The sequence below is a fragment of the Falco peregrinus genome, chromosome 2, assembly GCF_023634155.1.
Source record: "Falco peregrinus isolate bFalPer1 chromosome 2, bFalPer1.pri, whole genome shotgun sequence".
Taxonomy (NCBI): domain Eukaryota; kingdom Metazoa; phylum Chordata; class Aves; order Falconiformes; family Falconidae; genus Falco; species Falco peregrinus.
In genome coordinates, this window is record NC_073722.1 from 39,239,325 (window position 1) to 39,262,007 (window position 22,683).

Here is a 22,683-nt window from a genome sequence, read left to right on the forward strand (position 1 = left end):
CTGGGATGGTCTAGAAAGCATCAAGGCAGCATTAAAGAGAAAAAGGAAGAATAAAACTTTGATTTCTTAGAATTTGCTGGGCTTCTTCTGTCCTAAAGATATTGCCAAGTACCCTCACGGACAGCAGCAGCAAGGTCTGCAGGTGCTCACCGCTCCCAAGTATTTGGCATCATTCAAAGCCCTGGCTTGGGTCCTGACACACAAAGAGGCAAAACGAGACATGGAAAATGAGATGATTTTGCATCTTACGTTCACACTCCTCCACATCCAGGTTGAACTGCTGCAAGGCGCCCAGCGTCAGCTGCCGCACTTCGGCTTCCAGCAGCAGCTGCATCAGCGAGGTGGAGAGGTGTTTGCACGCCGACATGCAAGCCGTCTGTGCCACCTTCCCCTGCAAGAGAGAAGGGAGACTTATTAAAGCCATCAAGCACAAAATGCAAGAGGACCTCTTTAGACCAGCCTCTTTAATGTGCCCCACCTGCTATGGGACCTTCACATAGTGCTCAGTCTCACAACCACCATCAGAAAAGGGAATCGCCTTTCAGGATTCCCCATTGCTACTAGCAGGATTAGACCTTGTCAGGTGCAGAGTGCCTGGCAGCAGCTCAAATCCAGGAGAACCCTGAGGTGTTTAGAGATCTAAGCATCTCTCATTATCACATCCTAACACGGGCAAGACAAAACACCATATTTTATTCCACATCTTACATATATTGCCTGAAGTAACCTCGTTGATAGGTCAAAGCAGTGCTGATGACAATTCAAAACTCCAGCCTACAACTAAACCAGCATCCATATATATTCTGAGACAGGAATTTCAAAATCCTTTTCCAACAGCAGAGGCTAATAGTTTAAGGTTCAGTCTTGGCTACCAGGGAGCAGAGAGCTGAGGCCATAACATCGATGCTCTCCAGCCCAATTACAGTGCTGTGCAGCACCTTCCAGGTGTCAACAGGGACTGAGGAGAAAGAAACATCAAGGCGAGAAGGTGACTGAAGAAGTCAGTTGTGTTTACATGGATCAGGTTGTTCCCCAGGGCTGGGTGGTGGGGAATAACCTCAAGCACCCAGATGCATCTTGCACCTGCTTGTAGCGTGGGGAATGTGGTTATCAATGCTTGCCTTCTCCCGAGCCATCCCTAATTTCTGGTGATTAAACAGGGGGGCTACAGAGAAGCAGCTATGGCCAAGGCTGCCATGTGGAGAGAAACTACTAACATCCCTTAAAATATTCATATTTATAACAAAAGTATAAGAAGTTGAGTTTCAGCTATTAAGGAATTTGAGAACATTGTTAGGAAATATTTATTCTGAACACATTTTCTCTAAGCCACCACAGTTATGTTTCACTTGTGAGGAACAACTGAGATCTCAAGCTATAAATCACATGAACAACTCGTGGCAAGAGGAGTTACCCTAGATAGACCTTCCATTTTCTGATTGAGAAACAACTGCAAGGCAAGAGAAGAGTAATCACAACAATTTAATTAGCATACTTAAATTTTTGAACTGTGGAATTTGAAACAGCTGATTTTCAAATTATGGGCAAAGCCCCTGCACTGACAAAACTGACCAGTCAGGTAGGAAGCTCGGGATGCCTCTGACGAATTATGGATGTTCAGAGAAGAGCGGTACTAAGGAAAAGGATGATAGTGGGGGTACATATGGGCTGTGGAAAAGGAGGAAGGGAGATGGGTGCTCGGAAAGCTCCATCTCCTGGAAAAGGCCGTAAGCAGGTCACTGAGCTCGAGCACCCATGCCCTGACCTGGCTGTAGCATCAGCTAACAGGACAGTTGCCGGCAGGAGAGGGAAGCTGATGAGCACGGCCATGAAGAATTGAGATCCTCCATAAAGACCTACAGATTCTTGATGCTCTTGAGATGCCACGAGGGGACAGAGAAGACCTTTCCAACTGCAACAAGATGTCCCCAACCAGGTGCTGGCTGGCCCATCCTGCGGAGGAGTGATGCTCTGCCATGTAGGAGCCCAGTCCTCCCAAGGGTCAGGCTCAGGAGCAAGCAGGGAGCACACTCTGCATTTAGCACAGTGCTTCACAAAATCCAATTTGACTGACCAGAAGCATAAAAGCAAACCCAAAGCACCCATAAGGCCATTAAACAAACTCAGACCGTCTCATGCACACAACACTTAGAAAGCTGAAGCTTCTCCTATTCTTACTGAATTTATTTTGCATCACAGCAGCAAGTCTCAGAGCTTACAGGTACCAAGCTCTCAGTGAACTAAAACCAAGCGTCACTTTGGGGTGCTGAACACATGGGAGCATTTCTTTTTCAGCTTATCCGAATTTCTCCCTCATTTCCAAATGCTCAAAAGATTTTTCCCATTCCTCAAGTATTGCTGCCTGCCATACAAGATTTGGGGCAGGTAAGATTTGCCTGTGCCTACAACATGTATTAAACCCATAAAAATGGGGAAATCCTGTGACACGAGAGGACAGACTCGCACACAAACCCGCTGGCTGATGCTGCACAGAGCAATCCTGATGTCTGCATGTGCAACCCCATGGTAATATTTCTGCATAATGGTGCTACCCTGAAAACAGCTTCAGTAGGAGATTATGTTTTCAAATGCACACAAAAGACTTTAACATGCTTTCTTGAAAACAAGGAGTGGCTTACAAGATCTCACAGATTTTTACAAGCACTTTACAAATTGTATTTAAACTAGGATTAAAGCGAGGGGTTTACACGATGTTTCACGACAAGTATCACAAGTTTCATTCCGGTGGCACGGAACGATGAGCAAATGTTTGGCGCATGAGCTGCAAAGTGTTTTTACCAGCTTTGCAAAGTTGTTTTGGATCTTCAGGCTGCATTCATCTTCAGCAGGAGGAAAAGAAAATACTTTAAAAAAAAAAAGAAATAGAGCAAACCCATGCATTATGGGGCAGGGTACTCCATCTCCGCTGTTCCCTGCCATTCCCAGGCTCCAGGAGTGTTCATTACTCACCTCCAAACACCTTTACTAAAATTAACATGAAGCATGGCAACCATAAAGTTTAGCGGAGCCTTGGTTTTTTTGTTGGGTTGGTGTGTTTTTTTTGCTTTTCATCATTTACTTGTGCCTTTCTGACACATTCGGTTATTTAAAACATTGCTCTTGCCAATTCCTCATCCCTGACCACAGTGGGAAGCACACTGCTACCCATCTGTGATTTTTCTTCATTACTTCACACAGACACTTGAGTTTTTGCTATGACCGAGTAGTTTTGATCTGTTATTGAGCAGAAGCCCCAGATGGAAGCAGAGGATGAGAAAGCAAAGCTCAGAGGCTATGTCCTGAGACTGCGACCCATGCTGGGCATGGGGGACAGGGCTCCCTACCCTTTTTGGAATCACATGACAAAATCCCAACAAGTAGCTAATACCTGCACATCAGCATGAGTTTGCTTAGAGGCTTGCAACCCTCGGAGAAGCCTTGGAGATGCTCACCCCCAAGTGAAGTCAAAAGGAAAAACCTCCAGGAAGGTTTTCTGCCCTGTTGACACAAATTTAAGAGGAGCAACCTTCTTGCATGCCAAGCAAGGGTCAGACCAGCATGCGTGGAGGTACCTAAAGGGTTACCTACGCCTGCAACAGCCACAACAAACATGCCTGCCACAGTGCGGTGCGCGCATTCCTCCGGCCAGCCAGGCTCAACAGAATAAAGAGTGAATGACAAGCGACACCAGGAGGGCGTGAAAAAAAGCAAATAATTGAGATGAAATGTCAAGTTAATAAGCCTAACGCAAGGAAGACGGGATGGAAAAAGTAATTTAATCATCAGAGCTTGACAGCACAACTCTGCTGAGTCTTCGCCACGAAAGCGGCGTGTAAGTGGTATTCTAGGACTTCTTTGGGAGTATTTTCTGCCACAGCTCATTGCAGAGATGGTAAAAGGGATCAAACTGACAAGCCCAGGAGCAGCTTCAGGCTTAGCTTTCCCTCCTCCTTCCTTTTTCACACAGGATCTGGCCTGGCCCAAAATTCTTTTTAGGTGCAAATGTGCACTGCGTCTTTGAAAACTCTGAAGCTGAAGCTCCTTGGGGCCAGCTGAGAACCTGACCTTTTATTTCCATTATTCTTAAGGTTTAAACACCAAAAAAACATTCTGCTTTAAAAAAGATGCAGTCTTTCATCTTAGATTTAAGAACATACAGATGCCTGACAGTTGAAATCCAATATTACTGGATGAAAGACAAGAGTATATACAGGTGGGGGTTTTTTCCGCCTTTTAAACATTAATCCACTTTTCCTTATATTTACTATTAAAGGGCTTGGAGATACCATAGGAGTTTAAATTATTGTGCTAAATGTCTGGTTAGAGAAAGGAAGGTATCACCAGGGATGACCAACACCTCACTCCCTGGGCACCAATATTTAAAACCCTTCTGGAATTTATCTTTTTCAATGTTATAAATAAGCCTGAACTGAGTCTTATAAATAAGACTCAACTTAATCCTTTTCTGCCTCACCCCTACACGCAGCGCAACAGATGCCCACTTACTCCTTGTAAGATCAGCAATGGCTTACAAACATCAATTTTAGACTATTTCCCTAGAAATAAAGTGCAGTATCTGCTTGATAAGCAGCTGCTGTTGACAGGAGAAAAACCAGCGCCAGGACACTGATATATCACTACTAATAAGCTGCTACTGCAAGTGAAGAAGGTTGTTTGTATTCCACTTGGGAAGGGAAGGTTTGGGCTGCACGCTGGCAGGCCTCAAGTACATCCTCATACCACAATGTGCTCATCTTGGTTCTCTGGCACTTATTTACGATTGAGGTTCACTTTGTAGTGTTATTTTTCCCTGCCTTGGTTCATTTTTCAGCTTTCCTGCAGTGCTGGGAGGAAGAATCCCGACTCGCCGCAGCACAGCGACGGACAGAGCTGAGCCCGTGATGGACATGTTTTCCACCAGCCTCACCTCCCTCCCGAAATCATTAACTGCACCACCCATGGCAGCGGTGTCGGGACATGTGCCTTGGCATGGAGATCGAGCAAGATGTCTCAGAGATGTCAGCCTCAGACATTGCTGCTCCTAGAAAACGCCATGCTCAGCTGGAACGGCTCAGACCTCATGCTAATTACACTGATGATTTTTACGAGCGTGTGGCAGAACCGGTGGCACTCCCAAAGGCTCTCCCTGTGCCAGCGTCCTGCAAAATCGCAGAGTTACATCCTGATCCCGCTCCCTGGCATGGCTCCAAACCAGCTTGGTCCCTGCCTGTATTTCAGAAACACTTTACCTGCCTGAACGTTGTGGTTCCTCCACCTCAGGAACGATTTATCTAAAAGATGATCTCTGGAGAGGAAGGCAACGGAATAGGAATGCAACCATGACCTGAGCTGTCCACAGAGAAGGGGGAAAACAAACACTTTAAAGTCACCAGTAGCTCGTTTACCAACTTGACAGAAAATTGAAGAGCTTAACCTCTCATGAAGCAATTCCAGGAACACCTCTATAGTATCACTTATTTATTTAAGACCTTTGCAAACCTCATTAAAAATGAACTGTATTTGCATCAGAAAAGCACGAGTCATGGGTGGGAGCTGACAGAGCTCAACAGCCAAGCTGTCAGCCCAAGTGCCTGCCTGCCCCCTGCAAGCTCCACACTGGTTCAGTGAAATAAAGCAATTCTGAGCGTTATTATCAGAGCAAAGGCCATGGGATTTTGTTTTGAGGCTCAAATCAGTTTGCAACCTTATTTCTGGCAACAAATCCCTCTGTCCATGGCCTCTGATACAACCTCTTTGCAGTTGGGGTTTCCATGACACCTCTCAAGGCAAAACTGTCCTCCCTGTCCCACCAAAGCTTCCTCGGGGCACACAGGTAGATCATCTAGAGACGTTCCTTGTGGCCATGCAACCAGTGAAAGGACAGAGCCAAAACTCTAAAGGTCTCCCAAAGACACAACCCAAGGGGCACCTACCAGAACATATTGCCATGGGCTACCCCCCATGGAACCGACCAAATTAATCACACTTTTCACCATGAAATCATCTCTTTTCATCTGTATTTCATCCTTGGGCAGCAGATGGAAGCCTCCAAGTTCCCAGGAGGACAGGCAGCTACCATGGGGAAGGTCAGCACGGAGGCTATGGAGCCAGCACCGCTCACGGTAGCATTTTTGTTTGAAAATAGCAAGTATGTTAACAATTAGGGAAAGGAAACGCTGAAAGGCTGCCTTGTTAATTAAGGAACTTGCTATCAAAGGACTCATTAAAAGCTACTGAAATGGAATGGTTGTTAAAATAAATACCCATTAATCTTAACGCGCAATCAGGAATATGCGGCCATTACCCACCTCGCGGCAGGGGGAGAGGGGGCTCCTCGGCACACACCTACCGCTGCGAGAGCCACAGGGGTGGCACAAGCTGGTGACGGCCACCAGCCAGAGGGTCCCAGAAGAGACCCGAGCAGGTGCCTCTTGCTTTTTTCCTTGCCCCAAATTAGGAGCCATGTGGTCACTGACATGCAAACAAAAGTCCTACTGTAGCACTGAGAACGCTTCCACCAACTTGCCAAAGAATTAATACAGCATTTTCCATAAAAAACAAAACCTGACAGGCTTCAAATGGTCTCAGGGTTTCCAATTATTTTGGGGTCTTTGATACCAACAGAATTTCTGTTTAATCTGTAAGAAGCATTGGGATTGATGTGATTAAGTATATTTAGACATGCAAATCCATGGACTTCATACAACTGAAAAGCGGGCCAAAAAATTGGAATTCCTCAATATTAATTGTCCACTTTTCTATAAACATCACAAGTTGTCCAATAATTTCAATGCTGAGTTTGCTGACTTTTCCAATCCATAATGCAATACCAGTGGAATATTTTGCAGAAGATGGAAATGTGATGCTGTAACAATAAGCAATTGTTTGGTGGCATAAAACTGGGAATAATCCCAGCAGACACTTTCTGTGCAGGCATGGATAGACTTCAGACCCTGCAGACCCCCAAGGCGTGATCTCCTCCTGCCCCAGACACCTCTGGACTGCCCTTGCTTGCCTGCAGCACCGGAGCCCCAAATCTCACTAAACTAGGGGCAAAATCAGCTATGCTAAATCCTGAGAGAGTCTCCCGGCTTGCTCATGCCATCCTGATTTGCCAGGTTCTTAACACCACCCTGATGCATTTTTTAATTGCATTTAAAAAAAAAAAAAAAACCTGTTCTGCAGTCACTGAGGATGGCAAAAAAACCTCCAAACCATTACCCAGATACAATGACACTCCCCAAACAGTCAAAACAAAAACAGCAAAGTACTCATGTACATTTAAGAGGCTTACTTAAAAAACAAATACATCTGTCATTAATTGCCCAGAAATCCACTCTCATTTTTTACAGAAGTGGTTTTGTGGGGGTTTTTGGTTGAGGTGGGGTTTTTTTTATTATTTTGGGGGGGTGGTGGTGGTTTTGGTTTGTTTGGAGGTTTTTCGTCTGTCTTAGTTTGGTTTAGGTTTGTTTTTTAAAAAAATAAAAATAAAAAAAAGCTGTGGATCTGCACTCAGTATCTTGCAAGTAAAAGTGAGTGTATCCATGACTAAGGTCCAGGAGTAACAGGTGAGAACTCTGAACAAAACAGATGGTCAAGAAGACCTCTCCGCATCGACCAAGCCTACAGACTAGTGCATCAACACTACCCCAAGCAGGGTGATCTCCAAGATGCCCCCCACTCTGAAGACAGGAGTCATATCAGCCTCTACAGGTGCATCTCTGATGGGCAGAGAGGCAATGGCACCGGGACCATGGTCCAAACCCAAACCTTGCACCTACGGACCCACAAGATCAGATCACACAGACCCAGTGGAGGGACAAGGGGCAGGAAAGTCCCGTAAATTGATGTCCCTTTTTCAGTGTCCTCAGAGCACTGAGGAGTTTGATGGAAAGGTAGAAAAAACATCTGCCCTGGTGTTTAAAAGAGAAAAGATGCTGATCTGGAGACCTGCAGAATACCACAGCTAAAGCAAGCCCAGATAAAGGCATGAAATGAGAAGCAACCATATGGAGTTAAAACACAACACCACAAGTGTCAAATCACTAAGAACAATACAGATCAGCAAAAAGAAAAGTTATTTTTTCTAGAAAGTTTTATGTTTAATACAGAAGGAGAATCAATGCAGTGTCTTTGTCCAGGAGATAATTAGACTCATTAAGTGCTACACAGTCAGACAACACCAAGCGTCCCAGGAAATCAAATCCATCCCTAAGAGTATTAGCTTCAGAGTAGATATAGAGCGACTCTTTATTAACAAATTCTGTTTACCTGCCTTTGCAGCACCCTTATTAAGAAGAAGAAGAAATCACTTTTTCCTCCCAAAATTGTTTGTGTTATAGAAAGGGGATGACAGCAGATTTCTGGTTTCCAGCAGGGAATGGGCTGAAAGTCACTCTGCATCAGACGTGACCCGCGTGGGACATGAGAGGTGACTGACGTGTGAACATTAACACCCGCTTATTGATTTCAGTCACTTTCAAGCTCCATATTTGATGTCTGGTTCCACAAAATCATCCCAGGAGCTAAACACTGAAGCCAGCATGTTGACTTAGGGATCTGGAGAAAGGCAACTGGCACCAAACCACAAGCTGATGTTCACATGTTTTTGAAATTTGCCAAGGAAAAGAAGAAGAAGAAACCTTCCAGCCAACAAGAGAGGTGGGCAATAACCAACACTTGTGGGCCAGGGCTCCTGAGCACAGAGCAATACCTGCTGGGGAAAGGGACGATCCCCAGCCTTGGACCCCTGGGATGCTTCCCAGCCTCAGACCCCCATCAGATCTTTGTATTACTTGGCAATTACAAAGTTAAAGGTTTCCTGATGCCCAAACTTATGAAAGGAGAGGTAATGACATATGTTTCTTTGAGGAAGGCATTTCAAACTCAACGCACTGTGGGACCTACTGGAACAGTCAACGACATCGCCTCCAGATAAACAGCCTCCCTTCCAACATCTACAAAATCCACCCTGCTACTCGCAGTGAACAGGACAGACATCTGTGTTCTCATCTAACTGGAATAAGAAGGGCCTTTTTCTCAACAGGATTGTCCACACCAAAAGTGACTCGATGAATGACAGTTCCTGGTTTAGGAGGACCCATGTTCTGTGCAGGATGAGCTGCAGGTGTTGCTCCACTCCCCTCTACACCCGATTACTTGGGCTGAGAGCAGGGCAGGTTGTAGTCATCTACAGAAGAAGCTTTGGTGCCATTAGCAAATCACCAGATTTAAACACATTATCCCCATCAAGGTAATGTTGTAGCCTTTCCTGAGTGAAACTGGGATTTTGGTCTTCTGATGTCTTTGACCATCCCTATCACATGACAGCTTGGTTCAAGAGACAGCCTTCCACCAGTGAAATATCTCAAGTTCACCATAGCAAACCTCTGAAAAGCAACACCTTACAGCAGTGCCAAATAACACAATTCCAAGTGAAATTTGTCTCATGCAAAGACCCACTCACCTGGAAAGCTGAGAGCATCTGAAAAGTGAAAGAGCAGTTGCTCCAACCAACCAGGAAAGCCACAATCCTCTGGCTGGACCGGGATTGCTTTCAAACTCATGTGAAAGCTGAGCGCAAGCCCATGTTTAAGTGGCTGTCTTCCAGAGGTATTTAAAAAAAAATCGATGGGGTGTCATTTTCAGAAGTAAACATTTACCACTTCTATTCTATTTTGAGCATTAAAGGGAAAACAGGCTGTCACAGATACGGCAGCAAGACAAACACATGGCAAAGCTGAACTTCCAACAGAAGCTTAGAGGCAACCAGACAAATAAAAAAGAAAAGGAGAGAAAAAAAGCAAATACAGCAATTATCCTCACCACACAAAAAATAAACCAGCCAGTCACACCAACCACTGCAGCTCGATATAAATCCCCTCACATTCCAATAAAAGAGGAAAAATCCTAACAGTTTGGCGGTGTCGAAGATGCCCAAGGTCAACAGCTGGAGGCTATTTTGGCTGAAGCCGGTGGGAGACCCAAGGCTCTCATACAGAGCAGCACAGTAGAAATCACATCAGGGGTGGCTGTCACAACCAGCTCCCACAGATAGATCTGAAAGGGCTTGGCTTTTTTTAATAATGTTGTTTTATTCAGTTTGGGTTTTATTGGTCTTTAACCAAATGACATTTAATTTGTGGAATAACCAACTCTATGGCAAGGTTTTCCCTACGTAAGCATCCAGGGGTCTTGGACTATGAACTGCATCTGCCTGCTTACCAGCAGGAACAAATATACCCAACAGCAAAAGTACAACTGATGGATTTTCTAACCACGTATAATCATGGGATCCAGGATCTAAAAGGATCCAGGACCAAAGCACGCATAGGAACACAAGATTCTTCCCTCACTTTGACTGCACTGTCAGAGTTAACAAGCAATACCTATTCCCCCCCCCCCCCCCCCCTTTTTTTTTTTTAATGGGGAAATAAATAGAAGGAAGGGCAGGGGGTAGAGAAGGGAAGTACCTCGGGATACAGCTGTTACAACTAAAGCCCGGAACAGTTCATTTGAAGCCTTACAGAGGCACACAAACACAACCAGGCAGAGGTCTTTTGTAGAAGCTCAGTAGTCTGTGGCAAAGCTGGGATGCTGCTGGTTTTTTCTCTTTCCTTTGCATATGCACACATGCAAAAAACCCCAGGGAAATAAGAGGATTCCATGATCTGCATCTTCTTCCTTGCACACCATCCAAAATGCATGGCAGGATATTTTTAATTAACCACTTTTTAGAAGTCTATAGCATGGAAACAGTTGTGTGCAGAGCCTGGCTCACCCAAAATGAGCAACGCCTGCGCTGGAGCATCCAGCTGCTGTCTAGTCTCTGAGATGCTTCAGAGATTTGTGCAAGGACCTTCACAGTGGACACAGGTTGGAAGGCACTCCTTCCAGTCCAGTTAGGTATACGACAGCATTATGCTTTGAGAAATGCTAGGAATTATATTCTTTATCCTTGTTAGCTTTGATTTAACTATAGACACTCTCATTAACCATGTAACCATCTGCTCCATCAGGCTGGAGGTTTAGCTCGTGGCATCAAACTCCCATTCTAAGTCTCCTGCCTTCTGCTTTCTTTACATGACCCTCTTTTTTTAAACAATAACAGATAAAAAAAAGTCACATTTACCTGCTCTGTAAATACTCCATGCTTGTTATGAGCTGCACCGCAAATGCCTGCCCCACCTTCCTGTGCTGGGTAACAGCATCATGAGCCTGGAAGGTGCAGGGGTCATCAGGGAAGCAGCTACCAAAACCCACGCAAAACCCTAATTATGTGGACAAAGCACATCACAACAGCTCAAACCACTTCTCCTTCCCCCAGAAGGTATCTCCACAGCATGGCTCAACATCCCAGGCCAAGCAGCAGGAGGGAACCCAAAACCAAACTGCACCATTGACTGAACCGTACAAACCTGGGGCTTTTGACTCACCACGTTGGCAATTTGGCAGCCACCCCCCAGCACTTAATATTAATTTTTCAACATTTAAACGTGCTTCAGAGCAAACACCAGCAGCAGACCAAGAATGAGCAGTGCTGTAGATTCACTGAGACCTCAGGGAGAGGGTGGCAACCCACAGGCCTGCTGCGTGGGCTTGGACAAGGCACAGGCTCAGGTGCTCCTCCATCTTTTCCTCCCCCTGTGCCCACCACTGGGGTCTCCACAAAGATCATTCACCTCTGAAAAAGACCCCACGACAAGAGGTGTTGAGCAAAAAACTTGGTGCTCCAACAGCGGAGACATCTCAGCCTGCAGAGGAATTAAACCCATAAATAACCTGCATTTAATGAGTCTCCCTATGTACACATGAAGCGTGAAGTAGCCTTAATTCTTCTTGGTCCTATTTGTGCCCCTTAACGCGGAGCAAGGCTCTCTCCTGGTCCCCGTGTCCACGGGCTGAGACTTTCTGAGTTACTTGACGCAAACCAGAGCCATGGCCCGACCACGACTGGAGCGCACGGCTCCACAACTGGAATGAACGAGAAAATAAATAAATAAATTACATATTTCATCCTCCTCTTTTGTGGCTTGTATTTTCTTTTGTATTCACTTTGGGAATAACATTCTTTCCATTGGGAAGAGTCTGATTTTCCATTAAATACAAAGCAGCTGCCATTTTGGAAACAAAAAGTTGATTAAATACAGATTTATTTTTTTTATTTTCTCCCCTAGTGTACGAAGAGCTAGAACCATGCTTCCTTCTGCTGATTTATCAGGGCAAAGCATCTGCCAATTACGGCAGTAGGAAGACGTAAAGAGAGTGAACTGAATCGCTTCATCTTGGCGATATAATTTTATAATTTGAAGTAATTAATAAAAGGGGAAAGATCCTGAGGCTCACAGCACAGCACATTGTGCTTATCCTCACAGCAGAGCCCTCCAGCACACTGCCACCAAGGGTTTATCACCCTTTGCACACACAGGGATGCTCCAGATTCCCTGTTTACGCAGATTTCTGCTTGCCGAGATGCCGAAGGAAGGGTCAGCATGTTGCCGTGACGTACAGGCCGCCTGTTGGAAACGCAACTAATACATGACTTAAGGCCCAGATGTTGAACAGACTGGAAAAAATTATGAGCTCAAAATAACAAAAAAAAGTACCACCCACCCACTCCATTTCCACTCCATGAGCCATCAACACCCAGTTAGGGAGAATTTTTTTTTCCCCAAGCAGAGCTGATTGAGTGACCAACACAAGCAGCATATGAAACTTCACCTTGTTTTAAATTTTTCCAAAAACTAAATCATACGTTAAATTTCCATTTTCAATATTTAGATGTTATCTTAAAACAGAAGAAAAAGATGGATGGTCAAAGCTGCAGAAATTACTGTTGCCTTGTTTTTTTTTAATTAACCCATCAGGCTCTCCTTATTTGTTGCCTTTCATGAAACACAATGAAGAAGGACCATGGCGACCATAAGAAATCCATAAGGGCTTGTACTTTTAAATGCTTTTCCTGTTCTTGCTATTACATCTAACCTAGGTTGCAAGATCCAGAGAGAACTTATCTCCATGTAAAGGCACCCCCAAGATGGTCACAAAATGACATGTCCTTAATTGCAGCCACTTTGACCACACCAACAGCACTCAACTGCGCTCACATGGCTATTGGCTCTGAATGATGGGCATGAGCTCCCAACGCTCCTCCACGCAACCTCAACTCAAGTGCCCTCTGCACAGGGACCTCAAAGGATGTTGCACTTGAAGGCTGGGCTCCTCTAGGACAAGCAGGTCTCCTCCCATGGGTAGGTTAAGGAAGGTAGCTGGGGGCTTTGGCAGCAGTGGTGTTCATTGATACTCCTTAGCATGTTCACAATTTAAGAAGAGCTTTACAAGACTACAGGTTGCCAGGGGATGAAATAAGAGGAAAGCATGAAGCTGCAAAGTCTTTCACTAAAATTCATTAAAGGGGAAAAGAAACCCCATACTTGAACTTCTGATCGGTTTTTGAAAGGTATAGGCTGGGGCTCTGGTGCAGGAAGCAGCAAGCGTGTTTGGACTCCTTACGCTGAGGATGGATTTTCAGCTGCCAAATTCCCCACACCACACATTTGATTCTTTGTGTATGTAGGTGCATGCAAAAGTAAGCATAAAATAGCTTTATAAATCTAAGTTTGTAAAATGAAAATCAAAGCCAAACATGCCAAGGTGAGTACACAAAGGGAAGCAGTACCTAGGGAAGTATGCACACCCTGGTTTAAAGGATTTATGGGACTGGGCATTTTAGCTTCAATTAATTTTCTAAGTGCTGAAAGCAGACAAGAAACCATGTAATTACAAGATAACTTGGCTTACCCAGATTCGAGTTAACTAGTGCTCCTGGGTTAATCAGAGGTCAGCCCTCTCCCCAGCCAACAAAGCTAAAACCTCTGTATTTGAACGCTTTGCTCCCTGCTTTAAAGCAACCATTAGTTCTTGCTTCAACCCCTTCATTTTGGTGAGCATTTGGAATTTTGGAGACACTCGAGAAGCCCAAGAAAGCAACGCACAGCCACCAGCCCGCAGCAAGGCGGGCAGCATGGTGCCCCACAGTCATGCAAGCACTGCTCCAGCCACCAGCCCACCTTCTCCCCACCAAGGCACCCTCATTTTAGGAGCATTTTGACCAACCTTCGTGGCAAGCTGGTCCAAGTGCCCCCCCTCAAGAGACTCAGATCATCTCTGGAGAGCAAAGGGAGCCCCCTGAGGACCATACCAGGAGGATTTTGGATGCTGCTCATGCCCTGTTCATGTCTGCATCTCAGGCAACTCGGGTTTTTTTGTGTGCCCGTATCTACAACACCAAGAAACTCCCAGGATTAGCCACAACTACTTCCCACCGGACATTTTAAGCTCCGCTACAATTACTCCTTTGTCCTGCTGTTTTCTGCAATCAGATTTTTATTTTTCAATCTCTTTTGGACAGACAGATTAGTGATTTATTTCCACCAATTAATACAACTACCTAGAGAACAGAAAATTAGAAGGGTTAAAAGGAAAGTTAGAATCTGTTGCAGTTAAGAACAAAATGAGCAAAGAGCAGGCTAGCAAAGTCCCACCATATAAAGGGATTACTCCATCCCTGACCCTTTCCAGGGGACCTCCAGGTATTATTTTTCATTGATTTACCTTAATGAAACTAATGCACCCCTCTCCATAGGAAGCTGTCTCCATAGCTGTCTAGGCACTGGATTCAATTAAAGAAATAAATACATCTGGCTTCTAAATGGTTGAAAATCTTGAAAAGCCAGAGGCACTACCACTTTTTGCATCTGTCTCTCTTAGGGTACGCTCTAAGGACACCACGTCGGATGGTCGACATTCAACACCACTCCTGGAAACTCGTGGCTGCAAGGGGATGCCCGAAGCATCCCTGCCTGCTCCCCAGCAGCGCGGGCAGCTCCCGCAGCCCTGCCAGCAGCCAAGCCACAGCTTTGATGGAAGCTGGCCTCAAATTGCTTTAACAAGGCTCTTTCTTTCCAGAAGCTGGCGTTGATTTGAGACCTCAATGTTGACTTAGAAACCCCCAGGTGCCCAGAGCCTGCAAATACTCAAGGCTTAGCTATGCTCAGTTTCCAGGAAAAGGGGTACAAGCATCCAACCGTGGCATGAAATATCAATACTACCATGGCAGCTCAGCATTAAAATGACGAGCAGGGGTTAAAGGTGGAAAAGCAGAAGCTGGGGTAGAGGCTACACCTTCGCACCGGCCGCATCTCACACCGCACAACCGCGTTGAGCAGGACCACACCAACAAAAGAAAGAAAAAAACCCAAACAAAACAAAACAAAAAAAAAAAGAGGCACGCTTTGTTCGCACGTGCCTTGCCTTGCAGACATGGGAATAGAGGAAACAAGGTAGCTCAAGAGCACTTTGTTTGCGATCTATCCATGGAAATGCCGCAGCTTTTTCTCTCGCACATGAAACAAGCAGAAATGACAACAATTAGAGGTATTGGTTGAACCAGAAGGTAGGTCTGAAAGGTCTCCTACGCTTTCTATGTGATAATTGCCCTAATCCAAATAGGGAGACAGCAAACATCAAGAACTCACACTATTTTCTGGATAAAATACTATTCCAACACTCCAGACAGAGGGAAGGCTTAGCAGTCCAAGCCCCGGGTCAGAGCACTTAGATCAGGAGTAACGCCAGGCTGAAATCCCCATGGGGGAATTGTCTGAACAAAATACAGGGAGGGAGGGAGGGAGGGAGGGGGGATTTTGCAGAGATCTTTTCTCTTTCAAGCAGAGGTTGAAGATCCCATCATGCTTTCCCTAATAACAGGCATTTCCCCTAATTCCCCGCACATTTAGGGATTCATGGGGGATAAAAGGAGCCAGTTAAATGTGACATGCTCTAAAAGCCACAACTTAGCAATGCAACTGCAACGGCATGCTTGTGGGCAACCTGTCTGGAAGGAAACCCTTTCCCTTGGTCTCTAATTTATCCTATTGATTTAAACCTCTACTCAATCTTTTCCCTTCCAAGACAAAGGACCTTTTCTGGTTCAACTCACCCTCTAACATTTGAGGTGCGAGCAGAGCAGACCAAATGCGCATGACACGCAGTCTTGTACTCACCGACATTGTAGAGTGGACATCTACATCCCCCTACAGAGGACAACACAGGGAGTTGAAAGTCAAATGCAGAAGAGAGCAAAGCAACAGCGAGAAAGGCAGAGAGGTACATATAGGTCATCACCCACAGGTGCCTACAACCCACCAATGCTCCAACCAAGGCACCAGCTGCTCAGCAGTTGGCGAACTATTAAAAAAACAAAACATGGGTTCTTTGAACCTGGTCTACAGAGGATGAGGAGGAAATCAAAGTACCACAAGACCAGTGTTATTGCCATTAAGTATACTCTGGAAGTCAACACCCACATGCCTCAGCTTTCCCACCTGGAAGATGAAGGTAATGGATGTCAAACCCTAGTGAGTGACAGCAGGAATCAGCTCTTGCTCAGCTCTTTCCAGGGCAAAGAGACATTATCTAAGCACAGACAGGACTCGTGCAAATCTAAAGAAGGTGTCTTTGGTGCTCAGACGATGTTTTCATGACTGTTGTTTTCCACTTGGGTCCCTCCCAACGTGGTCAAAGCTGTGGCTGGTGCAAAGTTCAAGACATTTTACTTTCAGGCACAGTGTCTTGCTTTTTAAAATATTACAGAGGGATTTGGCTTTTTAAATAACATAGATAATCATTCTCTTTAAAAATAAATACTTCCAAAGCTCTTTCTACTAAAGCAAGAGCTGTCGGGGCTGGCGTATTCATTTGCAACCAGAAAGAGATGCCAATATGGTGAATAAGGCAAAAATGTTTCAGGCAGAGCAGGGACAGTGTTCACGCAGATCCAGCTGAAATCTGTGCCTGCCATCTGGCAAAAATAAGCACAAAAGGAAAAAGAAAAAAAGAGGGAAAAAAACCCTAACCCAAAACCCACTTTGCAGAGAGTTCACACTGAACTGCTCAAGCTGACAGAGGTTACAGTTTGTTCGATTGCTGAAAGATTGCTTCCCCTTCCCGGGTCAGCATCACCTCTTGACCTGCCCTGATTACCTTCCAAAGGAGGTTATCAAGATACAAGACCAACAGAGGATTAAAGGAAACTTAAAATAAAAACAAAACACCCCCCCCTTCCCTCCAACCCTGCTACCTTCCCCCAAGAAAACATCCTTGCTTTGTTAACCTGACAGTTCACTGTAGGTGTTGACACAACCCTCCATCTCTGAGAAGCTTAATGTCAACAAATCAGTGTGTTTGGAGTAGCCCTGTCAATGCGATTTACATTAACTTGTCTAACAAGAAATAAAAACAACAATCAGCCATCAAAGACAAAAGGCTTTTTCAGTCATTCTTTCAAAAGTATAATGCTGGAAATGTTAATTTTTTGAGGCCATGGCCCTTTACTTGCTGAAAACCAGAAACCACCTTTTTTTTTTTTCCCCTAGAACACTTTTTTCCCCCCCTTAAAGTATTTTTTTCTTAAAAAAAAGTATTTTCTTTTAAAGGAGCCCCGAGCATCCCATATTAATAAGCTCAGCAGCAGCAGTAACCAACTCTCCCTGGTTAATACAGGAAGAGGGCAGCCTTGAAGCCAAATGTTAATTATGCTTTGATTTCCACCAGCGTTTTATTTGCTTTGAGACATTTTGGGCACTTAGTGGAGCATTTTCGAATTGTGGCTCTAAACCACCACGAAAATTTCATGCAGCAGCGGTATGCACCAAACCCCTGCTAACTTCACCATGAACTTTTCCCCGCTGCCAGCACATGCTGTGCCCACCACCATGCCCTTCGCAGATGGGGGCTCAGCATCCTGAAGCAAAGCTGCAAAAAGTAAATCGATTCCAGATATTCCTAATATCAAGCGGTTTCCACCATCTCCCACAATGTCTACTCTGATACTCTGAAGGGAAAAATTAGGGATTGCAATTCCTGCTTGAACACTAGAGAAAGTGGAGACTCTTTATGCCGCTCCACAAGCCAGGACGAGCTTTGGTCTGGGTTAGTTTTCATGCTTGAGCAGGAAGGTTGGACGAGATTGACCCGGTTGCCCGGAGAGGTGGGAGATGCCCCATCCTTATAAATTCAGGGTCAGGTTGGATGGGGCTCTGAGCAACCTGGTCTAGTTGAAGATGTCCCTACTGATGGCAGGGGCATTGGACTAGGTGGCCTTTAAAGGTTCCTTCCTACACAAACCATTCTATGGCCTCCAGAAGTCCCTTCCAACCTCAACCATTCTGGGATTCCCCCCAATAAATACAGGAAAAGTTCAGCCTCACACATCCAAAAAGGGAGAGACAAAACCTAATGCCCAAATCTTGGCTCAGAGTCACCTTTTAGCTCGCTCAGCATCTCTGCTTTCCTTCACTCCCTCTCCAAAACGTTGACTTGAGTTAACCGGACCTTTCAAGGCGGTTTGATCTGCCCTGCGGCACACTGGAGCCTTGACCCCAGCAAGGTTTCCTGCAGACAAGCAGCCCCAGCAGAGACAATGGGATTACTCACACCCGTCACGTTAAGGAGCCGCCTGCGTTTTTGCAGGCTCAGGACTTTCGGCTCCATTCTATTACAGGACAGCACTTTTTGCTGGTGTAATTTTAGCACGGTAACCACCAACATGCCCAGGCTGAGTTTCTTTGATCAGCAGGTGAAGGTTTTTCTGGGTCTAATTACTGTGTGACAAAAGGCAAGTGAGTAGCTCAGCTCCTGCACTTAGTCATCTCCCGAGACTGCCACACTTTTCTTCTAAAAAGCTGCTGCAAGTTCCAGTACTAGGAGAACACTTTTCACTTTTTTAAAATTGTGTAAATTCAACATGGAGGTACCCAACTATCACCTCTGGAAGACAGGGGCATTTCCAAACCAGCAAAGGACATGAGAATAGGAAGGGACAGTGTTGCACAGAGTCCACTTCTAGAAATGAGAAGATGCTCCCAGGATAGTGCACAGTAACTTGCTTTTCTTTGTGAGCTACTGGCAGGGTGGAAATCCTGTATTTTACAGCTGGACCAGGCTGCAAACTCATTTCAAACAGGGCAGCAACTCCTCTTGCATCTTAACGCTATAGTGCTAATGATTTGGGCTGGATTTGGAACAGCAGTACAGAAACAGCTCTGCCTTGCCACTAGCAATCCTGCAATACGTTCTTATAGTTCTAATTCACCCTTTTTGGAGATACTTCCTTTCCCCCTTGAACCCCTCTCACTCTTTCCTTTCACAAACAAAGCTCATCCCACATTTTTGGTGCTTTCACAAATCTCTCTGTCATTTTCCTGCATTGCTTTAGACAGATGTGGGCTTCTACACACCTTATCTCCCATGTTTCATTTAGCAAAGTCCAGAAACTTTAACGTGTTTCTAAGTAAGCCACTGGAAAGAGGCCCTTGAACCCTGTAAAGACAAACCAGCAGAGACACCGAAGGACCTGGGTGCCTTTTAGATGTACCCTGACTCTTCCTGACTTGCTCTCACCCACCATTGCTTGCAAGGGTATGCCAGGACCCGCCAGCAGTGGTCAGTGACAGCACCTTCACGGCACTCCTCTAAAGGAAGAAACTCCAATGTATATAAAAATATCCCAGACCTACATCTCCTACAAACCACTGAACCAGATCTACAGCTTCACAAATCAGATTGCAGCATCTGATGGACTTGCCTCCGCTGTCACATGAGGCTGTCAGGAGGATCAGTGCCATGCAATGCTTTGAAGATAAGGTGCTGCACTGCAAATGCAAACAGCCCTCTCCTCAGCTGGGCCCTTTCTAGTCCAGTCCGGGAATAGAAAAAGGCTGCTTTGATCTGTCTCGGTCCTTTTTAGACCAATTAGCTGTCCTCCCGGTCTCCCAAACAATTCTGACTCACTCAAAGAGGAAACATTAATATTTGAGGAAGATAAATCACCCCAAGTCCATCTCATAAATCACTGTGGGCATCTCTCCTCATCCTCATCTCTCTCGCTAGCCATGCTTCATGCTCTGGTGCAAAGACTCACGAGTCAAATTCCATTACTTGTGTAAGTACTCCCAGTATGATTTGTGGAAGCAGTCTCCAGGTGATCTATCACCCCTGTGCAGCCACATCTTCCTTTTTTAAGGAGAAATGCAGCAGCTGAGGAATACAGCCACCTCCAAGCACCTCCTGAGGTGGTCCTCAGGACCCGTCCCGTGCCTGCTCTCATGGCCACCAGCCACACAGCTCAAGGCTGCCAACAGAGGTGGCATTTCAGCAATAAACCTGGCCTGAACAAGAAGACGGATGAAAGCCATTCCGACCTCTCTGCCCAGGAGTGAACACTTTTTTAGCAGTTTGCTCCACTGCTAACAGAGCCAAGAAAACACCTTCTCCTCAACACCACCTCTAGGCACAGAGAACCATGAAAGCCACTTTCACTTCTCTTTTGGGGGCTTCTCCATCCACAGCAAATCAGTTCTCATCTCCATCCTGCTGTCAAACCTTCCTGCTGTGATAAAAAGGCCAAAGACATGAGCCATGCAGAAGGCTGCACAGTTTTGGGGCTGCAACACCTCCTAAAACAGCTCTGGATGGCTTGAACATCCTTCCAGCAGAGCAATCATAGTGGCATAAACAAGCAGAATGAAGGAAACTGCCATTGTGTATTATTAAATCTTTTCTTCCTGTTTATATCCAAGCTAATGAAAGATGCCTGGTGCTGGTGTACTATAAACCTGGGCATCCAGCAACAACAAATAAATAACAGTCCAGGAAAGAAGAAAGCTCTGAAATCACTTTTAGAACAAATACAGTGTTCAGTGGATTTGCTATTTCAAAATACCTGCTGATTGAAGATACTTGTAAGTATATACCCAGACAGCTCAGAACAAATCTTATTTAAAGGGGGGGGAAAAAAGCTGTTTGAGCAAAAAAGAAACTCCCTGATGATTCTATTTTTCCTATGCAATGGGACATTACTCCGCCAACTGCAAAAAACCAACATAAAATACATTTTCTTGATTGCAATAACAGCATAAACACAGGCATATTTTAGACAGCAGAGAAAAGAAAGAAACATATGCTGCCTTCCAACAGAGCAATATTTTGATGTAAGGCATTCAGTGACTTGACAAACATTTGGAAATGTATCTGCAGTTCAAATAATAGACACCCAGATACTGGCACCTCTTGAAAAAAATCTTGAACGTCCATTAAGCTGAAAGTTAACATATCTAAAATATAGGTGGCTATTGAATTATGATCCTGATTCTGCATGGCGGACTGTGATAGTTCCCTCGTTCACGTATACGCAGACTTGCAAATACTTGGGGAGGCGCATGAAATAGCTTCCTTTAAAAACAGATTTGTTATTTCATAAGAATGTGGCAGTCCAAGGCTCCATTTCCATCACACTCCATAAAGCTTGAGCAACCATTAGTTTCAACATTGGATGCCCGTGCATTCCCCAGACAGAAAAAGAAAGTAAATCGCTGGAGATGGCTTACCGGGAGGTGGGTGAACACAGCAAACGTGCTGCGTAGAAAGCCAATGAGATCTACAAGGTAGTCGCTGGCCTTGCTGCCTGGTTCCATGGCCATCCAGTCGTAGTCCGCCAGCTGCAAGAACTGGTCTATCTTCTGGTTTAGGTTAGTGTAAATCTCCTCCTCAGCAGCATGGCGGGCATCCTGGGAAACAAGATGTCACATGGGATGGAGTCTCCATACCACAACCTCTACACAAGTGACAGGATGGGAGACTGACCCAACCTTTAGCCCTTAAGGTAGCACAACACAAAGCACCTGTAGGCACCTACATGGTTGCTACAGCCTTGGGTTAGCTCAGACCGGTGGGACATGTGCCACCAGGTCAGTGGTAGGCCAGGTCAAGCTGATGTCTGCTTCTGACACAACCTGGGAACCAGGAAGACAAATCTAGCACAGGATGGAAGAGAGAGAGCTGGGAGAGGAATGTCCCATCTGGAAAAATGTGGAGACCCACTGATACGTGTGCAGGTATGGGGTGCAGGAGGGCCGCAGAGGAACCTCCTACCAGAATAACGATAGGAAAACTCACCCTTAGGCCAAACAGGCAGATGATGCCCTAAGAGACAACAAATGGACTTCCCTGGGGACATGGGGCCTTAGTCTCTTGCTGAGTTATCCCAAGGGCAAACCTCACCTAAGCAGTTCCCTGCTGTTGCTCAAGTCCTCAGTGCTGTTCCCATCTCCTGCTCTCCAGCCATGGGACACAATTCAGGCACACCATAGTTGATCCAGTTACGGCCTTCAGATTTTATATAAAGTATCTGGGTGGACACTCCTGAGTTATGATTTAAAGACTGGGAAAGTCTAGCACTTTCTGCCAGCCCTGATTTTTAGGGGATAATGCTAAAAAGAAGTGGAAAGATACAGAAACATAAGTTCTGAAAATCTATTCTCCTCTTGGGTGAAAGAGGAGAGCTTGTGTTCATGGCCAGACATGTGTAACACTGTATGGCACTCAAACAGCAAAATGAAAATTCATTTAAAAAAAAAAAAATATCAGGCTTTTGTTTAAAAGCTGCTTATTCCTTTAGATAATAAGTGCTGCAGTCGCAGCCTGTAACTTAGGGATACAAAGGCTCATGATCTTGACAGAAGTAACGCTCCAGAAGACAAACCCAACAGCTAGCCTGATGGCGTCAGCTTGCCAGGATATGCCACAGTGACCTTTCAGCTCAGCTCAGCTCCCTGCATGCATGCA

The 22,683-nt window shown here is 45.3% G+C and overlaps 1 protein-coding gene across 3 annotated transcripts in view; it reads right to left on the minus strand.

Annotated features, from left to right (window-relative positions):
- The window catches only part of EXOC6B (exocyst complex component 6B), a 311,652-nt gene that overhangs the window by 87,859 nt on the left and 201,110 nt on the right, over positions 1-22,683 (minus strand). For all 3 annotated transcript variants that reach the window (XM_055795537.1, XM_055795536.1, XM_055795538.1), the window contains exons 18-19: positions 21,447-21,626; positions 250-391 (exon numbers count right to left, since the gene is read on the minus strand). In XM_055795537.1, coding sequence (XP_055651512.1) covers positions 250-391; positions 21,447-21,626 — 322 coding nt within the window. The remainder of the gene's footprint in view (positions 1-249; positions 392-21,446; positions 21,627-22,683) is intronic.